The sequence below is a fragment of the Ictidomys tridecemlineatus genome, chromosome 12 (genome assembly GCF_052094955.1).
Source record: "Ictidomys tridecemlineatus isolate mIctTri1 chromosome 12, mIctTri1.hap1, whole genome shotgun sequence".
In the NCBI taxonomy this organism is placed as follows: Eukaryota; Metazoa; Chordata; class Mammalia; order Rodentia; family Sciuridae; genus Ictidomys; species Ictidomys tridecemlineatus.
In genome coordinates this window covers 9,722,113-9,748,195 of record NC_135488.1, presented here as the reverse complement: position 1 = coordinate 9,748,195, position 26,083 = coordinate 9,722,113, and the positions used below count along the sequence as shown (strand labels likewise).

The following is a 26,083-nucleotide window of genomic DNA, read 5'->3' as shown; positions in this document are numbered from 1 at the left end:
GCATTGGTCACACGTGGGTGGGGAGGACAAGCCGGCTGCTGCACCCCACTCTGAGTACTGGAACAAGAGGACCTCCGCTGGGTCTGTCCAAGAAACACCGCCTGGTGTATGGGAAGGTCCTGGCTTGTGTGCTGAGGTCCTCGTCACTCTTGCCTGCCCAGATGCCCACTCACGCTGATCCAGGGGAGGACCACTGTGTAGGAAGCAAGTCTCCCAAGGCCTGGCCCTCCTCTCCTGAGCACAGAGGGCCACCCTCTTGTCCTGAAGACGGAGCTCTGTGGTCTGCACAACCCCAGGCTTGTGGTTCCCTGTTGAGAATACTCTTAGAGCAAACAGAAAAGCCACCCAATGTCCCTTGGCTAATCCCAGTGGTTTGACCAGCGCCTAAGACAGCAGCCCCCCCCCCAGCCCCCGCGGGAAACAGCATCTCTTTAAGAAGCTTACGAAACAGTGTGCAGGGGCCTAAAGGTGGCCCCAAAGCAGACCACACCCCAGTGCTTGGACACATGAATGCTGACTTTTGGGACAGCAAAGTGGAGGTCACCTTGGACACACGGATTCCATCAAGCCGAGGACCTGGACGGAGGGATGCTGTGGCTTGGGGAAGTGTCCTCCAAAGGCCTGGTCCCGGCCCTGGTGTTCTGGGAGCTGGTGGAAGCTCAGGAGGTGTGCCCCGTGGAAGGAAGTGGGGTCCCTGGGGGTGTGTCTTTGAAGGGGAGGTGGGGCCTGCCCTTCCTGACTCTCTGCTTCCTGGCCACCAGGAAGTGACCGGCTCCTGCCACCTGTTCCACCCTGCTCCTGTGCCTCATCACGGGCCCCAAGGCAGTGGACCCACGACCATGGACTGACCCTCCAAGACCGTGAGCCAGGTGGACCTCCCTCCTCGGGGCTCCCATGTGGCCGGCCTTTCCTTACAGGGACGGACACGGTAGAGCACGAGGCTCTCAGCCTGGACGGAACAGCTGGCACCCGACGCCACCAGCACAGCTTGATAAGAGGGGCACAGGGGGTGCTGGGACAGACATAGAGGACAGGATGTGCAGCTGGAGGGACAGAGGGAGTGTGGTGGACCCTCTGGGCACAGGAGAGGCGCCCCCTCATGGAGGTGGGGCCGGCAGGAGAGCTTCCCCAAGGGCCAGTTGGGGGGGAGGGCTCTGCCTAGGACCGGTGGAACCTCCTGGCAAGGGAGATGACAATGACAACCCCTCCCCGTGGATCCTTTGCCTGGGGCAGGAGCAGAGCCAGGCCCCAGGGTCTCCTGGCCACACTCAGGGCTTGGGCTTCATCCTGAGGACTCGGGCACCCTGGCAAGGTCTTAAGGAGCCATGGACGTGGTTCGGAGTAACAAGCCCAAGAGCGGTCATCCTGCTGCTTGTGAAGCGGAGACTAGGCCCAAGGACAGCAGGAGATGGGCGGGGGCTGTGCAGGACACTAATGGGGCTGGCCCGGTCAGCAGGGGTGGGCCTGGGACGCTGTGAGCTCAGAGAGAGAACGTGAGAAGAGAGAACCAGAGAACTGGGTGATGGCGACGGAGGAGGGGAGGGGACGGAAGAATCGGAATCGGTCCTGAGTTTGCGTCAGACTCCCTGAGATGAGGGAGGTCAGGGAGGGACAACCTGGGATTCTCCCTTTTGACGGTGCACCTTGAGATCTTGGTGCATTTTCGTGTGGACTGGAGGGAGCAGGAGGCGGTGTGAGCCCAGAGCCCTGGAGGAGCCCACACTGTGAATCACCCCCAGGGGGACTGAGTGCTCCCTTCCCCACCTCCTGGGCTGAGGAAGCAGAGACAGCTCAGGAGGTGGGCAGGAGTGGACCTTGCAGTAGGAAGTGACCCAGGAGACAGCGGGAAACATGGAGGGAGTTGAGGGTCCCCCCGAGCTGAAAGCCGGGGCACGGGGAGACCAGGTGCGTCTCAGGTCCAGTCGCGTGGATGTCCCGGGCGACCTTGAGAAGGCTGGTGTTTAGCAGTGAGGGTGGACTTGACCACATGCCAGCCAGGTCGCTGCTGCTGAGAATCCGAAACAATTCCTGGAATCCACTTAACCCGCAGCTCGGCAGGGCTCCCGCAGCATCCGTCACACCCGCCACGCTTCCTGAGAGCAAGTGATGATCGGGTCACGCTTGACACGGTCAGCCTTGAGGTCTGTCCTAAGTACCAGCCTACGTGACAGGTGAGGAACATCTTCCCCCGAGGGTACAGATCCCCAGCTGCAAATTCCATCAGCAAATTCTCCGGGTGACGCGGGAGCCACATAATTAACTTGCTATTCCCGATGGCCCCCAGTGCAGGCTCCTTAAGAACTCTGATAACCTGAGGTCACCATTTTCCAAGCTCAGAGTCTCATGTGGCGGGGGGGCAGGGGGGGGTGCTAAACACAGTTTGCTGTGTTGCACACTCCAGACCACCTCTGCGAGTTGCAGCCGAGTTCCTGAGTCCCCTCGTAGGGCACCTGAGGTCGGTAAAGTCCCCAGGTAGATCAGCCGGCTCAAAGGCTCCTTCACCTCTTTCATGGACACAATTATTAAATCTGTGTATTTTATGTCACTGTCATGGTGAGCATATTGATTCAGGGACTTTAAATCGTATCCACACGTAGTCACCAACTTCAAAGCCGAAGCTGCCTCACTCTGCCCCAAGGGAAGACTAGCTGGGGAACTTCGCTGGACACCCACTGAGGGGACACTCTCAAGTAGAGCTGGACATGAACAGTAGATTCCGGCATTTTCCCGTTTACTGTCGAGGGCTGGACTTTTAACACTGAAGGCGAGTCCTGCACCAGGTGGTGCTGATGGGTCCTGAGCGGGTGCTTGGGGGGTGGCTGGCCCCAGCCTACAGCCATTGCTGTCCCTGGGGACATCCTTGCTCTCAGGCCTCGTGCCCACAGCTGGCTCTGGCCAGGCTGGGAATGTCCCCCACTAGAACCCTCACTGCACCTAGCAGGAGGTGGGCTGGCCAGCCTTGTCCAGGAAACAGATTCCTCTGACCCTGCCCACGGGCAGTGAGCCCTGCTGTCCTGCCTCCCCAGGGACAAGACACCTGCCGTCCCCAGGCCCTGACCTGGCCCAGTGCACCCGCCTGGGCCTCCTCCTGTGGAGCCGCGATGGTGTCCTCAGGCCCCCGCTCGCACACACCGGGTCCCCTGCCACGGTTCCCCTTTGCCCTGGTGGCAGGGTGACAAGCTTCTCCACAGTGGTGCTCTGGAGGGCAGGCTCCTGGCTTCCGCTGTCCTGGCCTGGGCTTTGTTCCGAGAGTCCAGGCAAGAGGCCCTTGGCAAATCACCTTAGATGACTCAACGGTTGAAATGTGCCAAAGAAGCCGTTCTGGCCAGTTGTCAGCGCAGGCGCCGGGGGAACCCCGCGCGCTTCCCTGGCTGGCCGGGGCGGGGGCTCAGGTTCTCGCCCGCCTTCGCTGGCCACGTCCGGTCACAGCGTCCCTCGCTGCCCCGACCCCTCTCTCCTGCTGTTTCTGCTGCCTGTTTCTGTCTGCTTCGGCCCTCCCCTGAGCCACCCAGAGAAGCCCAGTCCTGGGTTCCAGGAGAAGCCCTCCTGCTGCGCGTGCTTGGTTACGAGGCCAGTGGTGCCGACCTGCCCTCTAGAAAGGAGACCGCTGCAGAAACAGCGGAACCCAAGGCCAACAGGCGAGGAGCAAACCACGCAGACGGTCGGCGGAAGGATAAGGCGTCCACTGGGACAGGTCTGTGCAGGGCTGGGGAGGCTCGCGTGGGCCTGGCCCTTCCCAGGGGAGGGACGTGGGACTCTCCAGAGAGTTCCTTCACGCAGTCCTGAGCGCTGGAGGGAAGGTGGCCTGGGAGCTGCTGGGGACGCCAACGCTTCGTGGCCCATCTGTAGAGATTTTGTCCCAAGGAAACCCCAGTGCTGGGGGAAAGAAGGTCGGGCCTGAGATGCCAGCCCTGGTGCTGGGGACAGGGGCTCTCCAGAGCCCTGGCCTCCCAGTGAGGGGCAGCACCTCAGGCTCTGGGGCTCCCTGGGGGGCAGGCTTGCTCCTCCGGGGCTGGGGGCTCGGAGTGCACCCAGCCCGAGGGGTGTCAGCTGCCAGTGTCCTCCTGTCCTCGGGGCAGGTTGCAACATGAGCCCAAGGCACAGGCAGCCCCGGGGAATCCAGGAGGGGCCCTGCCCCGTGCTCTCCCAGCTTTAGAGCAGGGGCCCTCACGAGCCCCTGGGACTGCCAGGTGTGGTGGCCAGTAGGGGAGCCCCCACAGACACTGCCACCCTTGACCTGCAACTGGTCACATCCTGAAAGAACTGCCCTGGTTGGGACATGGCTGGTGACAACCCATGCCTGCTTCATTAGCCACCAGGGACACATGGGAACCCAACAGACCTCCCTCCGTGAGTGGTGGGGAGCAGGTAGAGCAGACAGTATGGGAGGCCACGGGGTGAGGGACCCACAGGACAGCTGAATCCGGGAGCTTGAGGGGACGTTGGCCCTGGGGACGCACCCTTCCCACTCCCGCGACCTTCTCTCTGCTTCCTCCTCTTCACAGTTGAGAAGCAGCTGGGAGCCCCAGGGCTGCCCTGCAGAGGGGCAAATTGGCCCCCTGGGTCACGGTGAGGGTGGAGTGGTGCTGGATTTTGTCTGTCTGTCTGTCCTCTCAGTGTGGCTGGGTCAAGAGTGGCGTGCCCCCACCCTCTCTGGGAAAGCCATGAAGGACCATTATCAGGGACTCACCCACTGAGCACCGTGAGCACTGAGCACCCAGCACCCCGCACCGGCACCTGGCGGTTCTTCGTGTGTCGGGCTGTGGAGGGGGAAGGGGGCCTGTGGCTGTTGAAAGTGAGGAGGTGCCCAGAGCTGCCCGGAGGTCAGAGAGGACGCTCCCCAGCAGGAGGACCTGGAAGGCAGAGCCTCCATCCCCGTCCAGCAGAGGGTTTGGGGCCCTGGATCAGAAGGCCCCAGACCTGATGTGCTTGCTGTGTGGTCCTGAGGACTCGCCCTCTCTGAGCCCCAGTTTCCTCCCGCGCTCCTCCCGTCCCAGTTACACCTCAGCCAAGCCAGCTGCACCTCGCTCCCAGAGCCCAGACGAGGCGTCCTCCCACCTCCCCAGAGGCCTCCAGGGAAGGACTGTGGTGTCCCCACCTGCTGTCCGCCCACTCTCCTCTCCTGCCCTGCAGTCAGGCCATGCAGCCTCTCCCTCAGGACACTCTGCGCCCTCTGGAAGGCTGCCACCTGGCTCCCCCAAGCTCCGCTCCAGTCCTGGAGCCGTCCACGGCAGCCCTGCAGGGACACCTCCTGGGCCTCCCCAGTGTGCGGCTGGCAGCATCAGGGCAGATACAGCTGAGGAAAGGCCTCGGGCAACTCGGGCTTGGCCATCCCTGGAATCCTGCTAAGTTGTGGGCCTAAGTTGTGGATGAGGAAGCGGTGGCTGGGACAGTGGGTCTGGCAGCTGAGGTGCCGCCTGGCACCCCGCCCGCTGCTCGTCCTCATTACCTCCTGGATGGCACCTTGCTGGGCCATGTGCACTCACTGGGGGACGGGAGATAGGCACTAAACACCAGGTACTGGATACTGAAACACTCAGGATCTGAACACAACACCTGTGTTTAAGTAGCAGGTATTCAGATGCCTAGCGCTTAATAAGCTTAAATGTGGTGCACAGCCCGAGTTTAAATAGCAGGTACCAAATACCCAGCACTTGACAAATAAATAAATACCTCGTCATTTACCAGGCATTAACAGGAAACTGACACCATGATTAGAACTTTACCTCTTTGGGAAACTAACTCTACAGGATGCCAATGTCTGCACACGGCAGGTGGGACTGGGAGGCGCGTCCTCCCAGATGTCAACCCCAGGGGGGTGTGCGTGGGTGGACGTGTCCCCACTCCCCCACTGGACCATGGAACCTTTGAAGACAGGGCTGCCCAGAGCAGAGACATTTATCCAGAATCAATAGAACCCTCTAGAAACGCTGCTTGGATGCCTTGTTGGGGACGAGCGCTGGCTGACCGCGGCCTCTGACAGCGTCCTGTGCGCCTTCAGTCCAAGCACTCTCTTCCCCAGAGAGGGTTCTCTGTGTGCTTTGGGGCCCATCCTCCTGGCCTCTAACTCTCCCAGGAGTGGCCCACTTCTCATAGGCACCGCTGGACGCCCACCTGACTCAAGAGGAGGAGGACGCTGAGATGGGCCTCCCTGGTTCATGCATTCGGGGTGTAGGGGTCCCCGGCACTGTGCACACTTTCACACTAGACGACCCTGAGCCTGGGGTTTCCTCCAGGGGCCACGAGCAAGGAGGCCAGCTGTGTCTGCAGGGAGGGGGCCGGGCCACGTGGGGGCAGCTGGCTGAGGAGGGTGAGCTGCCTTCCCACGCTCCTCGGGCGCCTGCAGCACCTCCTGTGGTGAGATCTGCACAGGGGACTGCCCGCTGTGGGTCCCTGTAGAGAGGAGCGGAGCCCCAAAGCACCCCCTGCCTCCTGTCCTGGTCAGAGCCCACACGCAAGGGCGGGGAACGCCAGGACCGGCCTCGTGCTGTGGGAGGGCGGCTCGCCCTCGCTGGACGGAGGGCAGGTTGTGAGGTCAGGACATCCAGCCCAGTGACCAGGAGGATGGACACCATCGCTGGCCAGCAGGAGGGCTCCAGCCCCTGGCTCCGCTTGCGCTAGGAGAACGTCTGCCCACATAGCACTAGTCTCTCCTGCTGCAGGCCCTGGCCCCCTCCCAGTGGGCCTGATGACAGCAGGGTCTTCACCAACGACTCAGGGGCTTTCGAATGTGGTTTTGTGATATCAGTTTGGGCTATAAAATACGATAGTGTCAAATAAAAATAGAGCAGCCCAACCCACTGGAGCATACAAGGTCGCCTATGTATTCTGGAATTTGAAGAATAACAGGGATGTTTTCAAATCAAATTCCAAGAACTGCGTCCCACGTCGTTGCAATGTCACCATAAATCTTGGTTCAAAGGGAGGGCAGTCCCACCAGGACCTAAATTTGGAATCTGGAACCAATTTACTCTGTAATTTAAGTTCAAGGCTTCCTGTGGCCTCCGCCTCTGGTCCTTGGAGGCCGGGGTGCTGACCCTGTGGCTGGCGTGGCATGCTCAGCCTGTAGCAGGTGACCTTGACGTCCCCAGTCCCAGGGTGATACTCACCACGTGTGCTGAGATGGCAGGAAGTCGGGGGCCTCCTCCAGGGAGTGGGGAGCCCTATCTGGCAGTGGCAGCTGCAGGCCCCCTGGGTTAACACAGCCCAAGCAACGACATCCGTGCCCAGAGAGCTGGGGACCAGAGTGTCTCCCGGACGTCCAGCCTCCTCTCCTGGACCTACTGTGGCCCGCTGTTCCTTACTTCCCTCTGCAGCCACTGCTGCTGTCCCTGGCCACTGAGGCACATGGTACTGGGCAGTCTCTGGGGCCAGGCACGATGTGGCTCCCAGAGCTTCTTAACCCCTCGGGGACGCTTCATGAACCTGAGCAAGCTCCATGTTGCAGCAGGGAGCAGAGGCCCAGAGAAGACCCAGGCAAGGGGCCTGGCCGGTGGGTGCTGGGGACACGTGGCCAACTCCTCAGGCCTGGCCCTGGACACAGGTGCCGCAGCTTCTCCAGCACACAACACGGGGGATGTTCATGCCGGGGGCACATGTTGGGCGTCTGTCGTGTGCCAGGCCTGCTTCTCGGGCCGGGGTGGCAGCGGGGATCACTCATGCCAACTCTCTGGCCCCTGTGGCCTGGGCCCAGGTGGAACTGCCCTTCTTTTGACCAAGGTTTATGGGCACATTCACGTGACGTGGGACATGGTTTTTGAAGTTCGATTTGGACACTTGGCCTATTATTCCCAGTCTGAGATGCACAGGTGAGTGCTATGGGCAGTGCGTTGGGCTTCTCTGCTTTTACTTTCTCCCACTTTATTTTACTAAATGCCACCCATGGAGGATGTGTGTCCTCAGGGGTCCCAAGCATGCTGCAGGGTCTATGCAAGCGCAAAGCTGCCTGGGCCCTGCTGTTCCTGGGTGAGCGGGGACCCTGCCCCTGCCAGGAGGTGCCCCCGGAGCTGACATCAACACATGGACTGGTGCTGAGTTTGGGCTCCGGGATTCGGAGGTCATGAACCCTTGGCTCCTCCAAACGCCAGGACAGGTCTGCTAGGTTCTCCTAGGTTCTCCTCCCTGCCCAGTCTGGGCACACGGAGGAGCCCAGGCACAGGGGCCAGCCCCAGAGAGCAGGGCGTGCAGATGGCCAGAGAGGGACATGTGCTCCAGACTCCCATGGCCACAGTTTCCACTAGAGGGCTAGGGCGCCTGGGAGTGCCCAGTGCTGGCAGGAGGGCCGGGTCCCCTGGCCAGCCCAGCTCGACTGAGCCAGGGTCCTGGCCCAGAGCCTCCTCGGGGCCCGCAGAGCCTAAGCCTATTTCCAAAGGGCCAGGCCACCTCAGAGGCTCTCCTTCTGTGGCCCCAGCTCATCATTTGGGCTCCTTTCCACCCCCTTCAGACGTTGGAGGCTGTGTGTGATCTCTGGAGCTGCCTGGAGGCTGTGCAGCACTGTCCCTGGGAGGGTGGCCGTGTGCGGGGGCGGGCGGGGCTGAGGGGATAATCCACTGGGAATTAGTTCTTGGAAGCAGGTGTCCCTCTGCTTCCTGGCAGTGCGGGGTTCCAGGAAGTGGGGAAGCCGGGCTGCTGAAGGGCCACCAATGGCCCCCGGAGTAGCTGTCCCCTCTGCTCTCTGCTTTTAGGAGAAAGGCTCAGACTCCTTAGCCGTGGTTCTTCCAGGACAGCGGAGCCGGCGAGGAGAGGCCAGGCTCTGCAGGGTTCTAGAACCAGGTGGAGGTGGACGTGTGGGCGAGGGGGCAGGAAGCGGGAATCCAGCAGAGGCGGTCGGTCCACCCACAGGGCCTGAACCCTCTCAGCCCCTCAGCAGACCTTCACTGAGCCTCGGCCATGGGCCATGTGCAGGCTCTGCCCTGGGAGGACAGTGGGACCCTGCCCAGGGAGCTCACGTTCTAGGGACAGGAAGTAGAACCCAGGTCCACACAGAGCAAGTCAGATGGAAAAGCACCAGTGGAAAAGCGACCCAGGAGAGATGGACAGACTGGAGGGAGGACAGGCCGGCGGGAGCCCCCTTTCCACAAGGAGGGGAGGAGAAGCTGCTGAGGACAATAGGGCTCTCTGGGTGAGAGGGCACTGGGCACAGGAATCAGCTGGTGCAAAGGCCCTGCGGTGAGAGACTGAGTGCTCAAGGAACACCCAGAGGCCGGGGCAAAGGGAGAAGTGGAGCTTGGGTGGCAGAGCTGGCCCTGCTGGGGCCATGGTGAGATTGGCAGGTGACAGCCCTGAGCTGTCATGAAGACCAGCTGGCTGGGGCAGCTTCCCCGGCCCAGTGGACTGAGTAGGGGGAGCGGCTTGCAGGGAGCAGCCCCGGCCAGCGGAGGTCACCAGGCTCAGAACTCAGCAGTCCACGCAGGGCCCGTGGCGTCACGGTGTTGCAGATGGACACAAGCCCAACTCCAAACCAGAGAGCTTTCCATGGTGAGGCCGACTTCCGGGAGCCCGAGGATTCCCGCTGAGCCACTTGGTGCCCACGGCGGCAGGGCCACTGAGCTGGGTCAGCCAGGACGCAGGAGTGTTCCGAGGGCTGCAGCCCAGGACGGCTCACCCAGCACCCGGGAGCCAGGCCAGGCCTGCAGAGAGGCCAGCGGGGGCCCCCGCCTGGCTCCCACACGACTCTGTACTGAGGCCAGGCACCTGCCGCACCCCGCTCTGTCCTAGATGACCCTCTGGTGTCCTTCTGGGGCCACACTGGCAAGCTTTGGGGCTTAAAGGGAAAAGCGTCTGTCCTCGTCCCAGGGCCCTCCTTGGTCTGCAGCTTGGTTCTGACCCACTAGGCCCAGTCTGGGTTTCATAGTGATGCTCTTCTGGGCTCAGCTACGCTGCCGAGGGCAGGGATGAAGGTGACCCCAGCTTGATGTGGCATTGGGACACTTCTGAAAAACAGCGCCAAACTCAGTCTGAAGCCACCCCATTTCCACTCTTCCCATCTGGCGGGGCCACGCGGCCGGTCCAGGGGTCTCTGTTGGTCCCTGGAGGATGAGGAAGGAGGAAAGAAAAGGCCATGGTTGGTCACCTCCTTTCTAGCTGCAGGGCCAGGAGCTGCCCCTGACTGGTGTCACCTGGTGGGCATGGATGGTGGCCTGTGGCAGGTTTGGGGCCTGAGTTGGTGGCCCACACACCTGTCCTTCCTCCCCAGTGCTGGCTCCTCCGCAGGGCGACGTGGACCCTTCTCTCCTGTGTGGACCCCAAGCTGGCTTGAGAGACGAGCAGAGGTCGAGATCACCCTGGAACCTCGAGCACTCACACAGCGGTCCAGGCAGGTCGGTGTGGCACAAAGTGGTTGGAGTGTCCTCGGGGTTCTGGACGCAGGAACAAGGGACCCTGGAGGCCTGGAGAGCATTTTCCGCCACTCTGCCCCGCAGGATGGGAGCTGCTGGAGCGAGCAGCGTGGGGGCTGCAGCCAGGGCATCCCTGATGGGCCTTGGGCCGCCATGGACGGTGGGCGGGGCTGCTCTCTGCCCCCCCACTCACTTGGAGTGGCCTGCGTCTCTGTGTCTCTGTGTTCCTACATCTCTAAGTCTTTGTGTCTCTAAGTCTCTGTGTCTCTGCATCCCTGTGTCTCTGCATCTCTGTGTCTCTGCATCTCTACGTCTCTGTGTCTCTAAATCTCTAAGTCACTGTGTCTCTGTGTCTCTACATCTCTAAGTCTCTGTGTCTCTACATCTCTAAGTCACTGTGTCTCTGTGTCTCTGCATCTCTGTGTCTCTAAGTCTCTGTGTCTTTGCGTCTCTAAGTCTCTGTGTCTCTGTGCCTCTGCATCTCTGTGTCTGCATCTGTCTCTACATCTCTAAGTCTCTGTGTCTCTGTGTCTCTGTTTCTAAGTCTCTAAGTCTCTGTGTCTCTGCGTCTCTAAGTCTCCGTCTCTGCATCTCTAAGTCACTGTGTCTCTGTGTCTCTGCATCTCTAAGTCTCTAAGTCTCTGTGTCTCTGCGTCCCTGTGTCTCTTCATCTCTGTGTCTCTGCCCCTACTTCAGAGGCCTGAGTGCCATTCATGGTCTTGCCTTACTTCCCTGCCAATTTTGTGCCTGCTCCCCTGGGGTCCCCTTCACCTCCTTCCTTGGGGCACCAGGGCTCCTCCTCCTGCCCTGGCCCTGCCACACATCCCCCCCCATGCTCACCCTGACCTCCAGTGGGGCGTCCTCAGCGCCCCCTGCGGGCTGCTGGCCCTGCCCTCTCAGCCTGTATCCTGTCTCGGTGGCCTCGCCATAGTGCAAGGTATTTCTACTTTCTTTGCAAACCGTGTTCTCCTGGAGCAGGGGACATGCTTGTCCCCACCGGCGGATTCCTGTGTCATGCACCTCCATTACCCTGCCTCCTGGGAGACGCCCAGACTCCTGCTGGCCTTGTTGAAGAGCTGGGCTTCCTGGAGAGTGACCCCTTGAGGAGCAGGTAGAGGGGAAAGGCTGGGGGACAGAAGCCCTCTCCTGCCGCAGGGTGGGGAGAAAGCGGGAAGTGGGCTGTGGTTAGGTGACTGGCCCCGGGGCAGCAGCCCCCGGGCCATCAGTGGACCCTTCACTTTCTAACTTTAGAAACCTCTCCTGGTAGTTATGCCCTAATGGACAGTTTGTCTCAGGTTTTCCCCAGAAGAAGAAGCTCCTGTTGAATGTCTTTAAGCTACTCACAGACAGCAACCCTCACCATGGCCCGGCCACTCAGCCCAGCCTGCTCGCCGCTGTCTCTGCCCGTGTCCCCTGCGCCCCAGGCCTCCTGGGGCTCCCCAGGGCTGTGGGGGAAGGAGATGCCCATGGTCTGGAGGCACAGGTGTTGCGGGCCGTGGTGGGGCGCGGCCCAGGGGGCCTCCAATGCCCAAGGAGGAGGCGCCTCTGCGGGCCGGAGACCAGGCGCTCTGTGCAGACCCTGACCCTTCAGGGGTCACTGAGGATCCTAAAGTGGAGGTGCAGGGCCGATCTGCACCCACAAGATGTCATCCTTCCACCCACCGAGGCTCCCAAGGGGAGGAGGTGACGTCCTCCCTCCCAGGGTTCCCTGAAAGCCCCAGAGCGCGCCCTTCCTCCCCTGCCAGGAACCAGGCGTCTGTTTCTTCAAAGGTGATAAATCGCGTTTCCAACTCGTTTCCATCATCCACCTTCACGCTGATCTCCAAAGTCGCGTTCGGAAGGCGGGGGAGGGTGCAGGGTCCAGGGGAGGCGTGTGTCAGCCCAGATGGGAGGATTGGTGAGAGCAAAATATTTACTGTCTGTACCCGGCTTGTGTTTCCTGTTTCCCTTCAAAACGAGAGGTCAGAGCCCCCGTGAGAGAACAGATTGTTGACTTTCAAGTCGGCAAACACCCGGAATGCTTCCCGTTATGGCCCCTGTTCCATTCTCTTTTGTTCTGCCCGGGCGCAGGAAGCCCGCTGTGTTCCAGAAATAGGATTTCAAATTAGATTATTGGAATGGACTCGGCAGAGACGCGGGGCCTGTGTCCCTGGAGCCCTGAGCAAGGAGAGATCTCTGGAAGATAGCTGCTGTCTCTCTATGAGCCACGGGAGCCCACACTGGAGACAGGGGTGCAGGTGGACCGTGTCTCCTAGGGAAGCCCCTGGGGACTAGATGCCTCGCACCCAGGCCACCCGCTGCAGGCCCAGCGGAGCCTGTGCTGGTAGGAAGGAGCTTCCAGGTTATCTTGTGGGGATGCAGAGGGTTTCTCCCCAATTCCTGGAAATGGCTCACGAGTGGCAGCCACATATCCGCACAGAGGCCCCAACAGTGGGTGAGTAACTTGCCAGGACGCCTCAGAGGTGTTGACGGTTAGGATTCCCCAGGCAGACTGGCTCATACCATGTGTCAGCTTGGCTGGGCCACAGCGCTCAGACACAGTGGAACCTTATTCTGCAGGTTCCTGTGAGGCCGCGTTTGGATATAAACATTAACATAGGCGAACCTGAGTGAGGCAAGAGGCCTTCCGTAATGTGGGTGGGCCTCATCCCATCAGCTGAAGGCCTAATGGGATTACTTTTACTATGGAGTAGGATGTAAAAGCTATGCAAATAGTCCCTATGTATCATTCAGAGAAAATGATAAGAGAAAATTGTTTGCACATGTTCAGTACAAATATAACTTATTATGTTCAGTCTGAGGTTGGTGGAGCCCATGGATGGGGATTCTGCAGATAGGAAGGACTGGCTGTGTTTGGCTTAGTGATCTCGAAACAGAGTAAAAATTGGAAGAAGAGTAAGCCCCATTGATAATCACCAATTAAGGACGGAGATTCTGCCTGGGGAGGAGGTGCTCGTCCGAGCAGAGGAGAACGGTGTCAGACAGGCTGGTTACTTTTCCCGATGTGGCTGTTGTTCCAGAGACTGTGCAGTGCCAGGTCAAGCATTAGAAATCGCTCTGATTATTTGCTGAGTCGGTTGAATAGGACCTGGACCCAACAGTCCATCAGAGGCCCGCTAATGAAGCCGGGATGCTGGCCGCCTTCCAATGGCTGCAGAGGAAAGAGGCCCGGAGGACGACCTCTGCGCACGGCACACTCATCACGCACCCGGCCTGCCCAAGCGGTGTTGCACAGGAGAGGCAGAGGGCTCACACAGCACGCATCCGGAGGTGTGCTAAGCTGGAGGCCTGACCCTAACAGCACAGCACTGGCAGCTGCCTGGGGCCCAGGGACAGAGGTCACTGCCTCCCGGGATGAGGGTCTGTCCCACGAGGCAATGTGGGAGCTCTGTGTGAGGCGCAGGGGAGGTCACTGTTGTTGGAAACCTAGAAGCAGAACGGTCAGCAGCTCTTAAAGTCCTGCGGGACTGGTGTGGCCCTGGGCAAGAGAGCCTGACCCACGCCTTAACCCTGAGACCCCCAGCCCCTCTCCAGATCCCAGACCTGGGAGCCTCGCGGACCAGGGGTCTCTGAATCGGGAGCTGGGCACACCCACATGAGGACGGATCGGGAATGAGCTCACGAGGAAAAGACTCTGAACTTTCATCCTAGTTTTCTCCAAAAGCAACCAGCAGCCTCTGGGGGTGTTGGCTCTGCACTGGGGAAGGGCGCACTCAGACCTGCCGGGACGGGCCCTGCCCCAGCACCTCCGACTCACGGACAGGAGGACCCTGGGGATCGGGGCAGGTGACACCAGCTCCTGCTCAGGGGTGCCCAGGGAACCTCGCACCCTCTGGTCCCAAGTGCTTCTCTAATTGGAAGGGACACACCAGACAAGGGCAGACCCTCGGGCCAGCCACAGGCTGACCCTAGATGTGAGAGCGGCAGAGGTCAGACTGCATTTCTCAGTTAGAGAAGCCTTCAGGTCCCCCACTGCTGTCCACCACGTCCCACAGGCCCTCTCCGGGGCCTGGCTGGCTCCCCAGACGTCCACGTCCCGGCACCCAAGACAAATTTGTTGTGAATGATCCCTTTTGGACAGAAGAGCCTTCAGATAGAAAAGGTCGTAAACAAAATCTATGGAACAGAAAATTCTGGGGGGAAGCAAGCCCTGTTTGAAGGTACATGAGTCCAAGCAGGGCAGCAGGGACGCCAGGCGGGGGCCACACACAGAGGGGACGCAGGCAGGCCGTGCGGCTGCGCAGAGCTTCTGCAGTACCCGGAGCAGGTGGGCTCAGGAGGCCCTGGACTGACAGAGCTGTCACAGCCAACAGGCTGGAGGCCACCGAGGACCCGGGAAAGGCTGGGGTCGAGGACTGAGCAGCTGGAGGTGGCCGTCCTGCCGAGCCTCAGAAAGGGGGACCGAGGGGAGTAGGAGCAACAGAAAGAAAGACAATGTGAACCTCGGCTTCCAGCCGCGCCTGCGCAGACGGCTCAGGCCACCCGCTCGGCTCCAGAGAGGACAGGAGCAGGTGGGGACCGGTGAGGGCTGCTGTCCAGGCAGGTACTCGGTCCCCACCAGGAGTCCAGGGATCAGAGGACCAGGGAGAAACTGAGGCAGGAGGCTACTGTGGGGAGGCGACCAGAGCTCAGGACCCCCACCACAGAGAGCCCTGGGAAACACGGCTGTCCATGTCCTGTCCGTGTGCTGTCCATGTCCTGTCCATGTGCTGTCCATGTCCTGCGGGCTGCCTTTTAAAAATGCCAGAATTAAGAGAAAAGCAGACGAAGTAGGCCACCCACAGTGACCCTGAGGTGCTGGGAGTTCAGACGTCGCCTCGTGAGTAATTGATTAATACGTTCAGGAGATTTAAGAGCAAGAAACGGAGTTTTGGCAGAGAACTGGAAACTGTAGAAATTGATCAAACAAACTCTAGAACTTAAAAATAAACACCCACAAATTCAGCACTTAAAAATGACAGGAGCACCGTGGAAAAGGGCCAAGGGCTCCAAACAAGCACTTGGCAGACGAGGACCTTCCAATGGGCCATGAGACGCTCACCCTCATCGATCACCGCGGGAAGGAAACGAGGATCACCAGCGGAGACTGACCAGAGAGGGCAAGATCAGGCCTCGGGCTGAGCAGGGAGAAGCCACAGCCATGCCTGGTGACGGGAGAGGCCACAGCCACCGTGGAGCAGTGACGACAGCCCCTGACCTTGGACAGGCACAAGCCCTGTGGCCACCGTGGGCCGGCAAACAGCTGCAGTGTGACTCACGGTGACCACCAGAGGACTGCAGAGCGTGTGCACACAGGAGGTCAGACCACGCGGCTCTATGCAGCCACGTATGGGCGGCTGCTGGGGGCAGAGGGTGACCCTTCCCCAGGGGCAGCGCACGTGCGGGTGAGGAGCAGCTCATCCCACCTTTTCCCTGTGAACGCACAAGCAGGCCACCTGCCCACGGCTTCAGAACTCAGGACAGCGGCCGCCCTGGGCAGGAGGATGGTGGGCTGGGGCGCTGGAGGCCCTGGGATGCAAACAGATGTGCTCAGTCGCAGGAGGTCCTCAAGCTGTGTCCTTGTGGGTGACGGTGCCATGTGAACCAGCGTGAGACCATTTGCTCCAAACAGCAGAGACCTGCGTCTACAAAGAGACCTGCTATCACCTCCACCGTCCCTGACCCCAGCTCTGCCACTTCCCACCAGGTGTGGCCCCAGTTCTGCCTGCCCCAGGGCAGCTGGAGACATCCTCCCTCAGCCTGGATGGTGTCCCGCGCTGTCTGTCTCTTGAGGATGTCACACACGTCCTCAGCGATGGCCGCGCTCCTGCTGCCTTGGATTCCTCGTCACAGAGCCCTGGCCTAGGTCTGCTTGGAGACCTGCCTTGTCCTGGGGGCCAGCGTTCTCTGCAGGGTGCGTCCCTCGCCTGTTCCCTTCTTCTCTGCTCTGCGGGGCCATCCCTCTCACTGCGGGCCAGGAGGGCAGGCTCCCTGGGCCCAGGTTAGCGGGGGGGGGGGGGGGGGGGGGGGGGGGGGGGGAGCCGAGGCTCACCAGTGCAGGCGGCGTCCGCGAGGTGGAGACGGCTGTGAAGGGGCGGCCTGTGGCCACCTCCCCTCACTCCAGGTCCATGATCACAGAAGTGCCCACACCGTGGATACCCCCTCCCCAGGTCACCCCACATGACCCTGAAGGGGGGACAGACGTGGACTGTGGAGGAGGCTGGCTGCCCAGCGTTCTGGAGAAGGCCAACCCCCGACCTTCTGCAATTCTGTGTCCTGCCATGTGCTCCACGTCACGGCATGGGACATGCTTCCAAGCAGTTTCTTAGCCACCAAATTGCCTCTCATGGAACGGCTGGCCAGGCAGACGGAGCACGGCAAACTGCAGTGAGCTGCCGTCCACCCCAGGGGCCATCTGTTAAGCCAGGAGATGGCCCAGGAGTCCACTTCTTGCCACTGAGCAGGAGCCATTCCAGAACCTTCTCTGGCTCAGGCCTTGATCCCTGCACCACACCAGCACTTGTCCAGCCTGTGCTGCACCCCAGGGTCCGTCTAGAGCTGCGGTTTCTGGAAGCCCCTACTGTCCTCTGGTACTTCCCCCTCCAGGCACGCAGAAGATGCTGCCTGGACACGGATCCACCTGGGGGAGGCTGCACCTGCCCTGCCCCTCTTGGCCATCCATCCACCTGTGACCATGAAGAATCAGCTTCCTCTGGAGCTCCTGACCTGGACCCACTTAAGTCTGAGGAGATGGACAGGAATGTCCAGGGGCATCAAGAGCCACAGTGAAAACCTCAGACCATAGCCTCAGGGCTCCCCACTCCACGGGGGGCGGGGGCCATCCCCGTGGGGCCAGACGTCCAGCAGCTGTGGAGTGCTGGCAGCACCTGGTCCTCCCCTCTGGACACCAGTAATGACCCCCAACCTATGACAAGCAGAAGCCTCTCAAGACCTGCCACATGTCTCCCGAGGCCAGACAGCTCCCGCTGGGAACCACTAATGTGGATTAGGAAAGAGTCCAAGGCTGCGCGGGTTTTAAAAGAAATGGAGATGAGCCAGTCAGCAGCGAGTTGATCACCAGAATCAAGTGTTTCCCCTTCAGGGCTTATTTCAATAAAAAAAAAGAAAGAAAAGAAACATTCATTTCTTCAATCAGCAAATAACTCTTGAGCTGTAAGCACCTCGCTGTCCCGGCCATGTGAGGCCCCTGCTGCCCAGTACAGTGGACCCAGATAGGGCAGGCTGGTAACTGGCAAATCGATTATGGGGATGTGAATGGGGGGCTCCTCTGTCCAGGCGCAGGCTGCCCACGGGAGCACTGCCCTCCTGCCTGCCCACTTGCATTAGGGATCTGTTCCCTGAACCCTCCTCTCCCGGCTGCCCGCCCTCTCTGAACTTGCCTGAATTTCAGATTCACAGCGTGGGTATAAACGAGTCTTAGCACTTCCTGGCCCAGCGAGTCTGGGGGGCTTTGAGTCTCAGGGCCACCTGGCCCCCGCCATGGCCCCAGAACGGAAAAGGAGGACCCTGCCTCTGTGATGTGAGGACTGAGGTTCAGGTGGCCCGGAGGCAGCGTCCCGCGCCCCTGCAGCGCCCGCTCTGGCTCCGGCTTGCCTTCGAGGCTGGATGCCCACCTTCAGAACAGCCTCAGCGGGAGTCCAAGGGCGTGCACTATGGAAGAACTCGCAGGGCCGAGAGGTCATCACATCCTGTAAGGAGATCTGCTCCGGGGACAAAAGGGGTGGCTTTGTTGTATGCTAAACACCAAAGAAGGAAGAAAGTGAAGGAAGGGGCTCAGCCCAGCCCAGCAGAGGGGGTGGAAATCCTGCTCCAAGAGGAGCTGGGCTGCCCCTGGGAGGAGGTGGCTGCCTCCCAAGTCCCCTGAGCTCCCTCTCTGGGGCAGCCGGGGCAAAGTGTGGCTGGGCCTCTCCTGTCACCTCGCAGCTGGCTTGCTTCCACCGCAGGGCCCCCCTCCTGTGCCCCCCGAGCCTTCTCCAGCCCCAGGTCAGACCAGAGACCATCACACGGCAGCACCCACCAATCACTGTGGTTGGCCAAACCACGCGGAGCAGGAAGTCACGGGGTGGGGGTGTGTCCCCCCAAACCTGTCACTCCTCAGGAAGCGTCCTTGAGATGTCCTTCGCCAGAAAGCATTGATATCCAATTATGAGATATTAGAAAGGGTGGCGGGAGAGAACATTCTGGAAATGTTGCCTGTCTGCCTTACCCAGTGGTCTCCTCTGAGCTCACCTCCTGTCCAGGAGGGCAGGGCCAGGCTTCTGGAGGACACAGGGGTGCAAGGGGAAGTCATGTAAGAGGGCCAGAGGGCAGGGGCACGTGGGTCTGAGCCCTGCCTGGTCCCGCTCTGTCCCTCACGGCCAGGACCCTTCTGCTCCAGGAGGGAGGAGGAGCGAGGGGGCGGCATGGCCGCTGCTGGGCTCTGTCCTGCAGCTGGCCTCCTGCAGCTCTGCTGAGGCTTCTCTTCTCTCCACCAGGGAGACAACCTCTTTGGTCCCACTGGGGCACTGAGACACCCTGTCCAACATCAGCAGGACGTAAAGAATGCAAACTACCCACTTTTACACACGCACAATCATCAACACAGGAGCCCCAGGAAGGTCCGTGGTGGCTGAGCAGGGTGTGAGCCCCTTGGACATCACAAACCACACAGAGGCTCCAACGGCCCCTTCCCAAGCCCCCAGAGCAGCCTGAGGTGGGCGAGGGGAGTCTCGGGCGCAGACTTTCCACACGTGGATCTGATCGGGAGCTCAGGGATGGGGTTTAGGTGCAGCAGGCAGCACGAGAGTGGGACGTTGGGGACATGGCTGAAGGTGACAACCAGTGATTCACTCATTGACAGCCTCTCTCTGGGGCCAGAATTTCTTGGGACGAGTGGTAAAGTCAAGTTGGGAAGTTGGGTTGAATCCAGGGTTCTGCTCCCAGGGCTGTGTCAGGGAGCCACAGGACCCTGTTCTTGGCCCCTGAAGCAATTGTCTCTGCCAGGTGCTTTGATTAGCCTCCACCTCACGGCTGAAGAAAGCAGGGCACAGAGACGTGAGGTGACTTGCCCTAAGCCGCACAGCTAGCAAGCATCAGAGCCAAGACTCGAACCAGGATGCTGGCTCCAGGGTTCCTACGCTGACCCCTACGTTACGCTGCAGTTTGCAAAACCAAACACAGTGTCCCTGAAAAACCGAAGCTGAGGAACTCTGCAGAGAAAGTTCACAAAGCCAGCAGTCCATTGGTGACGGTGTGGGCATTGCTCCGGGATCGGGTGGCAGGCATCTGTCCTCTCTACACCAACGTAAGACTCCCGGCCCCAAAGGTCACAGCAGAGAAAGGACACAACTGTCCTAGAGCACCCTTGTTTAAGGAAACAGCTGAGTCACAGAGGCAGAAAGCCTGCAGATTAAAGTATTTGGGGCTTTAGATAAATAAGTAATGCCTTGATTTCAAAGCCATGATTGGTACTGTAGAAAATAATCCTGTGGCCTGAAAAGACCCCTGTCCAGCCAGACCTCAAGCCCTAGTGACTTCCTGGAGAACGTGGGAGCCCTTTCCTCACTGCCTGCCTGTTGCAGCTCCAGAGAAGAATGGCGTCATGGAGCTCCGGCCTGTGAGACCAATCCCGGAGTAGCCACCTTCTGACTGGCTCAGGCTGCAGGAGCAGTAGGAACCCAGAGAGGCAGGGAGCTGGAGGGAGCTGGGGCAGAAGGTGAGACACTGCACCCCCAGGAAGTGGGGGTGCGGTGGGGAGTAGCTGAGCTGTTCAGAGATGTAAGTCCCATTTGCAGACAGGGGAGGAAGCACGGCTCCTGCAGGAGGGCAGGCAGTGGGGAGCCTCCGAAGGTTCTTGAGCAAGGGAAGTGCTTGACGAGGCTGAGACTCCCAGCTCGGAGACGCCGTGGAGGAAATGAGTTCTGAAAGTGCTGATGGGTCCTATTTCATGACCTGCAAACGGTTTCACTGAGGGGCAGCAGATCCGTGGAAAATGATGAGGGAAAAAAATTTTGACTCAGACCCGTTGGGGCGGTGATGGGGCACGAGGCCAGCGCGCTGCCCTCTGCTCGGGGGCAGGCGCACACCCGGCCTCCCGGATAGCAGCATCTGCTGAGGGTGGCGCTCTGTCATCAAGCGCACCCCGTGCTGGCCTGGCAGGGGACGCTCCCGCCTCCATATATGAAATCGATTCTGCTCTCTGTTCAAGAGCCTTTAGACGTGAGAGGAGCAATCCGTCTTCGTTAGGCTGCAGGGGTAGAAGGGACAGCTGCCGCGGGAAGTGGCAGGGAAGGTGTGGCTAGCCAGGGAAGGTGGCTACCTGGAGGTGCATCCCTTTCCTGCACCGGCAGCCCTGGCCCCTCGTCGTCATGTGGCCAGGCTGAGTGACCATACAGACTGGTCGCTGACAGTGTCCCCCTAAACTCCCAGGCTGAAGTTTAGGCCAGGATCTCAGATTTGACCGTGCTGTCAGGAGGGCCGGCATCCCTTACCTGATGAAGCTAGAAGGAGGCCATTAGGGTGGCCCTGACCCAACATCACTGCAGTACTCCTAGGAAGGGATCAGGACAGACAGAGGGATGGCCACGAGACACTCAGCACACAGAGGGACAGCCATCAAGGACACAGGGAGAAGACACTTTCTGCAAACCAAGGAGAGGCTACAGGGGTCACCGCCCTGCCCCACCTGGATCTTGGACTTGACCCTGACCCTGTTCAGCCCAGGGTGGAGGGTCCTGTCCAGGCCCCAGCCCTGCTAGAGAGGTTTCCCATAAACCCACATCCCCTGTCCAGGCTGCCGAGGTCCCTGGGAGGTGACCCGGGAGCTGCCAATCGGCTGCTCGCCGCATCAGAATGGACAGAACCTAGTTTCTCCAAATACCAACTCTTCAGGAAAGGGTCGGGCGTTGTCAAGCCCTGCGGTGACCCAGGACTTGGTGAAACCTGCTGGGACCTTCAAAGATTGCTGGAAAGTGGCCTCCCCGCTCCAGGACCCAGCCAGGCCTCCCCACTGCATCAGCGTCCAGAGCAGAGGCAAAGGAGGGTTACGCACACACCGGGAGCCCAGAGACACTGCCCCAGCTGGGCTCTGCTGCCCGCTCCTGCTCTGGAACAGCAGGCCACTCCTGAGCTCGCCCAATGCCAGCGGAAAACTGGGCAGCCTGCTTAGGTGGAGGGTCCCTCCAGAGCCTGTCCCAGCCTGAGGGGTGGGCAGGCGGGAGGGTGGAGTGGGCCACCTGTGCCTCTGTGTAGAAACGGCCATCAGGCTCGCCTGCCTTCTCCTTCCTGCGGCAGAGTCACCTCGCCTCCCACCCTGACTCCTGCAGCCTCCTGCGTCCTCACCCTCAGACAGTGACCGTGGGCAGGGAAGGAGTTCTCATGGGCAAAGGAAGCTGGGCAGGTGCAGGTGGGGGACACTCGCCCAGCAGCTAGAAAGGGTTAACTGGCTGGTGGACATTGGCGGCAGCAAGGGGCGGCACTAACTCAGCCTGGAGGCGCTGGCTGCAGAAGCAGACCCTGCCCGCTCTCGGGGCAGCTGCTCATAACCCCAATTACCCAGGAAAAATACGCTCGCAGCACCTTCCTTCAGATGTGGTGATATTTGCACCTGCTCAGCGCTCCCCTCTGAAACGCCGGCTATTTATATCCATCACCCGCGGCGGGCCTGGCAGAAACGAATATGCCCGCGTCCTCCCTAGTGGGGTCTCTGTGACCATGCTGCTTTTATGACTGTGGCATTGAATCTCCAGAGAAGAAAAGTGCCTTCTGCGCTCACCAGAGGAGACGGGCAGGCGGGGTGATGCGGCATGGCCGTCTGTGCCCTCCGGCTGAACTTGAGAGCCAGAGCGCAGGTGACAGGTGCCCATGGGACGTTGCGACCTGAGCCCCATCGTCTGGGGTCTCCCTCGGCATTCTCCCCCTGGGTCCTAGCTCAGCAGTGCACTCCCTGGGGAGCCCAAGGGCTGCCCTCTCGCGGCTGGCGTTGAAGTAGATCTGGGAACCGTGCATAACCACCAAATGAGAACGGCACTGGGACAGGAGCTGGCCTGTGTGCTGGCCCCCTGGGGTCCCCCTGTGCAGCCAGGGTGGAGACAGCCATCTTCACTCAAAGCCTCGGTGTCCAGGTTCCCCACTGCGTGGCCAGCTGGAGGACAGGCTGGACATGGGCCTCTGGTGCTACTGACACAGCTCTTGTTTCTAGAGGCCTAGGGAAGGACACGGGCAGAAGGGACAGGAGCGGCCAGTTCCTGGGAGCCGGTGTCAGGGCTGGAGGGCGCCTGGCGTCTTTCCCTCATTACTGCGCTCAGGGGTCCTTGGAGAATGGGGAAAGATGGCCACAGTCGTGCTCGGCCACTCCTCCCACAGCCAGGTGGAGGTGGGCTGTCCATCCAGCTGGGGAGGAGGCTGTGGCAGGAGCCCTGGGGTCTGTTTGTGGCCTCTGTCTGCGTCCTCTTTGCACAGTCTTGGGAAAAGCGCTCACCATGTAAGCAACCAACCACCAGGAGACGGACAGCCGGGCCGGGAGGGTAGGCACCAGGGAGGGAGAGGTGACCCCGCCCTGGCCATCAGTGAGTGGAGAGGCTGAGTGGAGAGGCTGGGTACAGCCACCACCTGAGTACACCCACGAGAGAAGCCACACCACCCCCCTCTGCTGAGCGGTCAGTCCACCCACCTGCAGGACAGTATGAAATTCCTGGTCAGCCTCTAAGTCTGGGGTGGCTCGTGACAGGGCAAAGGGTGACGAGAAGCCTGTGGGTCCTGGTTGGACGAACAGAGAAAATGAGGCTCAAAACGTGGACTTTGCTGAGGCCTGGAGATCACGAGGAAGTTGAGATTGAAACTGGGATTTGCCCGGCTTCCAAGACGGCCTCCCCCAATGAATCCCATCAACCCAACAGCCAGGGCAGTGTCAGAACTGACCATCCGCTCAGCTGGAGAAAGGGCTTCACCCCGCTCCCCACCAGCGCCCCGGGCTCCCTCAGCTGCCCCCAGGCCCACTGGTGCCCTTGGCCTGGCCCTCTGCACCTGACCCCTGGAAACCACCCGTCCCTCCCCTGGAGCGGGACCTCGGCCCCCCGAAACCCCAGAGCCGCCCGCCTGGTGCAGGTGCTGATGAAGCGCATCCATCAAGCTGCCCGCCTGCGTCTGCCGCTGCCTGAGCTGAGCGCGGCTCAGCAAGGCCATTACCCCGTGATGAGCACAGCCAGCGTCAGCTCCACGGCCGGCCCAGCTGCCACGGAGTCTTTATGGCTTCTCTGCGAAGATAAAAACACCCAGAAAATCCCTGAAACTGAGCCTAAACTGTGCTTTACTAGAAAGCAATCTGGCTTCCTGCAGCCCATGGACCAGCTCTGAAGGTCACTTTCAGAGGGGAGCAGAGCAGCCGGGTGGGATGATGAGGGCTGCTGACCACACGGCTAGGCTCTGGCCTCCTAGGTGCACAGGATCCATCCCTGGGCCAGAGCCAATGCCCGACTCCCTGGAGAGGGGCGTGCTCCCTCCTCTGCTGTCTCACAGACGGCGGGCACCGGAGAGGCCAGGGAGAGAGAGCAGGCTCAGAGGGAGGCCGCCCTCCAGAATGCACCACCCTGCCCTCAGCCAGGGTGCAGGTGGGTCAGCCAGGGCATGGTGTAGCTTCAGCGGGTCAAATGCCCCTGGACATGGGCACACCTCCTTTAGCTGGCAGGAGCAGTATCCATGGCAGGTGCTGACCGGGCCTGTCCTGACTCCGGGGCTCACTGCAGCCAGCTCACTTCCCAGGGAGGGGCTGGGCTCAGGGGGGCAGCAGCCTCGGGAGTCGCCAGCCAGGAGGCCCCTCTAAAGCACAAGGGTCACATTTGGCCTCTTGAGTGGACAGAACTAGTCTTCCCTGGATCCCTGTGTCACAGAACAACAGGAAGTCCTTCCCTGGGGCAGGTCCAGCTGGCGACCCGGGGCACAGCCACACATCTGAACTCCACTCTGCCCAAGTTATTAAGCTCCTACTGTGTGCATGTGGAACACCATGCTGTCCATGGGTGTGCCCCCAATGTCTCCCAACGGTACAAAGACATTTCCCCACAAATACAGCAAGATGCATTATTAACATATTGTTAAGTACACCGCATGATTGTCGAAAAATGATTTCTATCTACATGTAAAATTATTTTATTATTAAGTGCATATATTAAAAGATTAAGTAGTCAAATAACCAAACAGCAACAATAACATGCGAGGCTTCTCCACATAATTTTGCTTATGATGTGTTGATTAAACTCGAGTTCATTATTCCACACAATATTGACCTACTTTGCTCCACTTAATATCATCCAGACAGCACCCTCAGAGATTCTTATAACCATCAGGACTGTCCTGTCCCTGATAAACCGGTCTCCTGCACGAAGCTGTAACTGGCAGGCCGGCTGTGAGTGCAGCGGGGATAGGCTGCCAATCAGCCAGGCTGGGAAGTCAGGTGACCACCTCGGTCCACGCCTGTGGTCACAGTGTGTCCAGCTCAGCTCTTTTCTATAATTTCGGGGGGGGGGGTCAGGAGGAGATGGGTGGGAAGACGCTTGGCCCTGGGGGTGTTGGTCAGGAAACGTGGAGGTGGGAGGGTTTAAATTCTCCTCTGCCCACCCTTCCCCGTCACGCTGCACCATTCAGAGAGGTGACGACAGCACAGAGGTGGCCGTCTGCCAGAATGGACACAGAGCATCCTTGAACGTGGAGAGTCGTGGCTCTCCTCGAGTGCCCTGGCTGCAGAGCAGTCCGCTCCCCCGCCCGCCCTGTGCCCGTCCCTGCGCCCGTGCCTGCTCCCTGGGACCCAGCCTCGGGTCCTGCTGGCAGCCCCTCCGTAGCAGCAGCTTCCCGAGGCTGGGTGGGCTGGGTCCGCCCTTGGTCTCCTTAATCTCTGGTGCCATCCAGCTGTCCCAACAGGACACTGAGCCCTGAGTTGGGGATGTGGCATCTAGCACGGGGTCTGGCATGCTGGGGATACCGGTAAATACGACTGAATGAAGTTGATTCAAGACACAGAGTCCTGGACTCATGACTCGGAGAGCCTTCGGGTGCCTCTGGGTGCTTCAGTCGGGTGGAATCCCTGGGGGCCATCCACTTCGGTCCACAGTTCCAACAAAAATGGATGGACTCCAAGGCGTGTGGTCTGCTGTGGAGGGACATGTCTCAGGACAGACCAGAAGTCATTTCGGAGCTCATTAAAAGGACCAGAGGGTTCGATGACCCCATCCTGTGCTGCCGCACTAACACCCCCACCTCCACCCGGTTAGTGCTGCTGCGATCCTTCTCTCCATCACTCAGGGAACGAGGAGTGACAGTGTGCTCAGCAGATGACACCAGGTGTGGAGAAGCCAAACCAGAGGAGTCCCAGGCCAGAAAGAGACCTGGGGACTCAGGGTCAGCTGGGGTGGCAGTGACTAGGCACAGGGTATGTGTGAGAGCGCAGAGAACTGGCCTTTCACGGACCTCACCAGACCCTCCTGCCAGGTGGCCTGCACCTGCAGGGCCCCCGAAAAGCCAGCTGGGAGCCCATGTCGTCCTCATTTGAGCTGCTGGAGCCACTTGACTGTGTGAAAACAGAGAGTGAGGCCCTTGGGGTGGAAGTGCGCCCACCCCTCACCCGGCCGTGCCCGCCTCAATCTCACACACACAAAGCACCTTCCAGTGAGTGCGCCCATGACCTAGGCGGGCATCAGTGGGGCTTGGTCCAAGGGGTAAGAGTCCACTGACGTTCGGGATTTTAGTGGACTGTTTCGGGGGGAAACATGAACATC

The 26,083-nt window shown here is 60.2% G+C and overlaps 1 protein-coding gene across 12 annotated transcripts in view; it reads left to right on the top strand.

Annotated features, from left to right (window-relative positions):
* The first annotated feature begins 3,249 nt into the window (after positions 1–3,249).
* LOC144369002 (uncharacterized) overlaps positions 3,250–26,083 on the top strand; it is a 57,188-nt gene continuing 34,354 nt past the window's right edge. Inside the window, exons 1-4 of one of the 12 annotated variants that reach the window (XR_013428423.1) lie at positions 3,264–3,694; positions 10,196–10,319; positions 11,316–11,448; positions 11,633–13,604. Coding sequence is in view for 2 of the 12 variants with exons in the window: in XM_078028034.1 (XP_077884160.1) it covers positions 7,348–7,808; positions 10,196–10,319; positions 13,358–13,792 (1,020 nt within the window). In the remaining 10 variants the exon portion in view is untranslated. The other 11 variants (XM_078028035.1, XR_013428422.1, XR_013428424.1 and 8 more) reach the window with 11 other exon arrangements.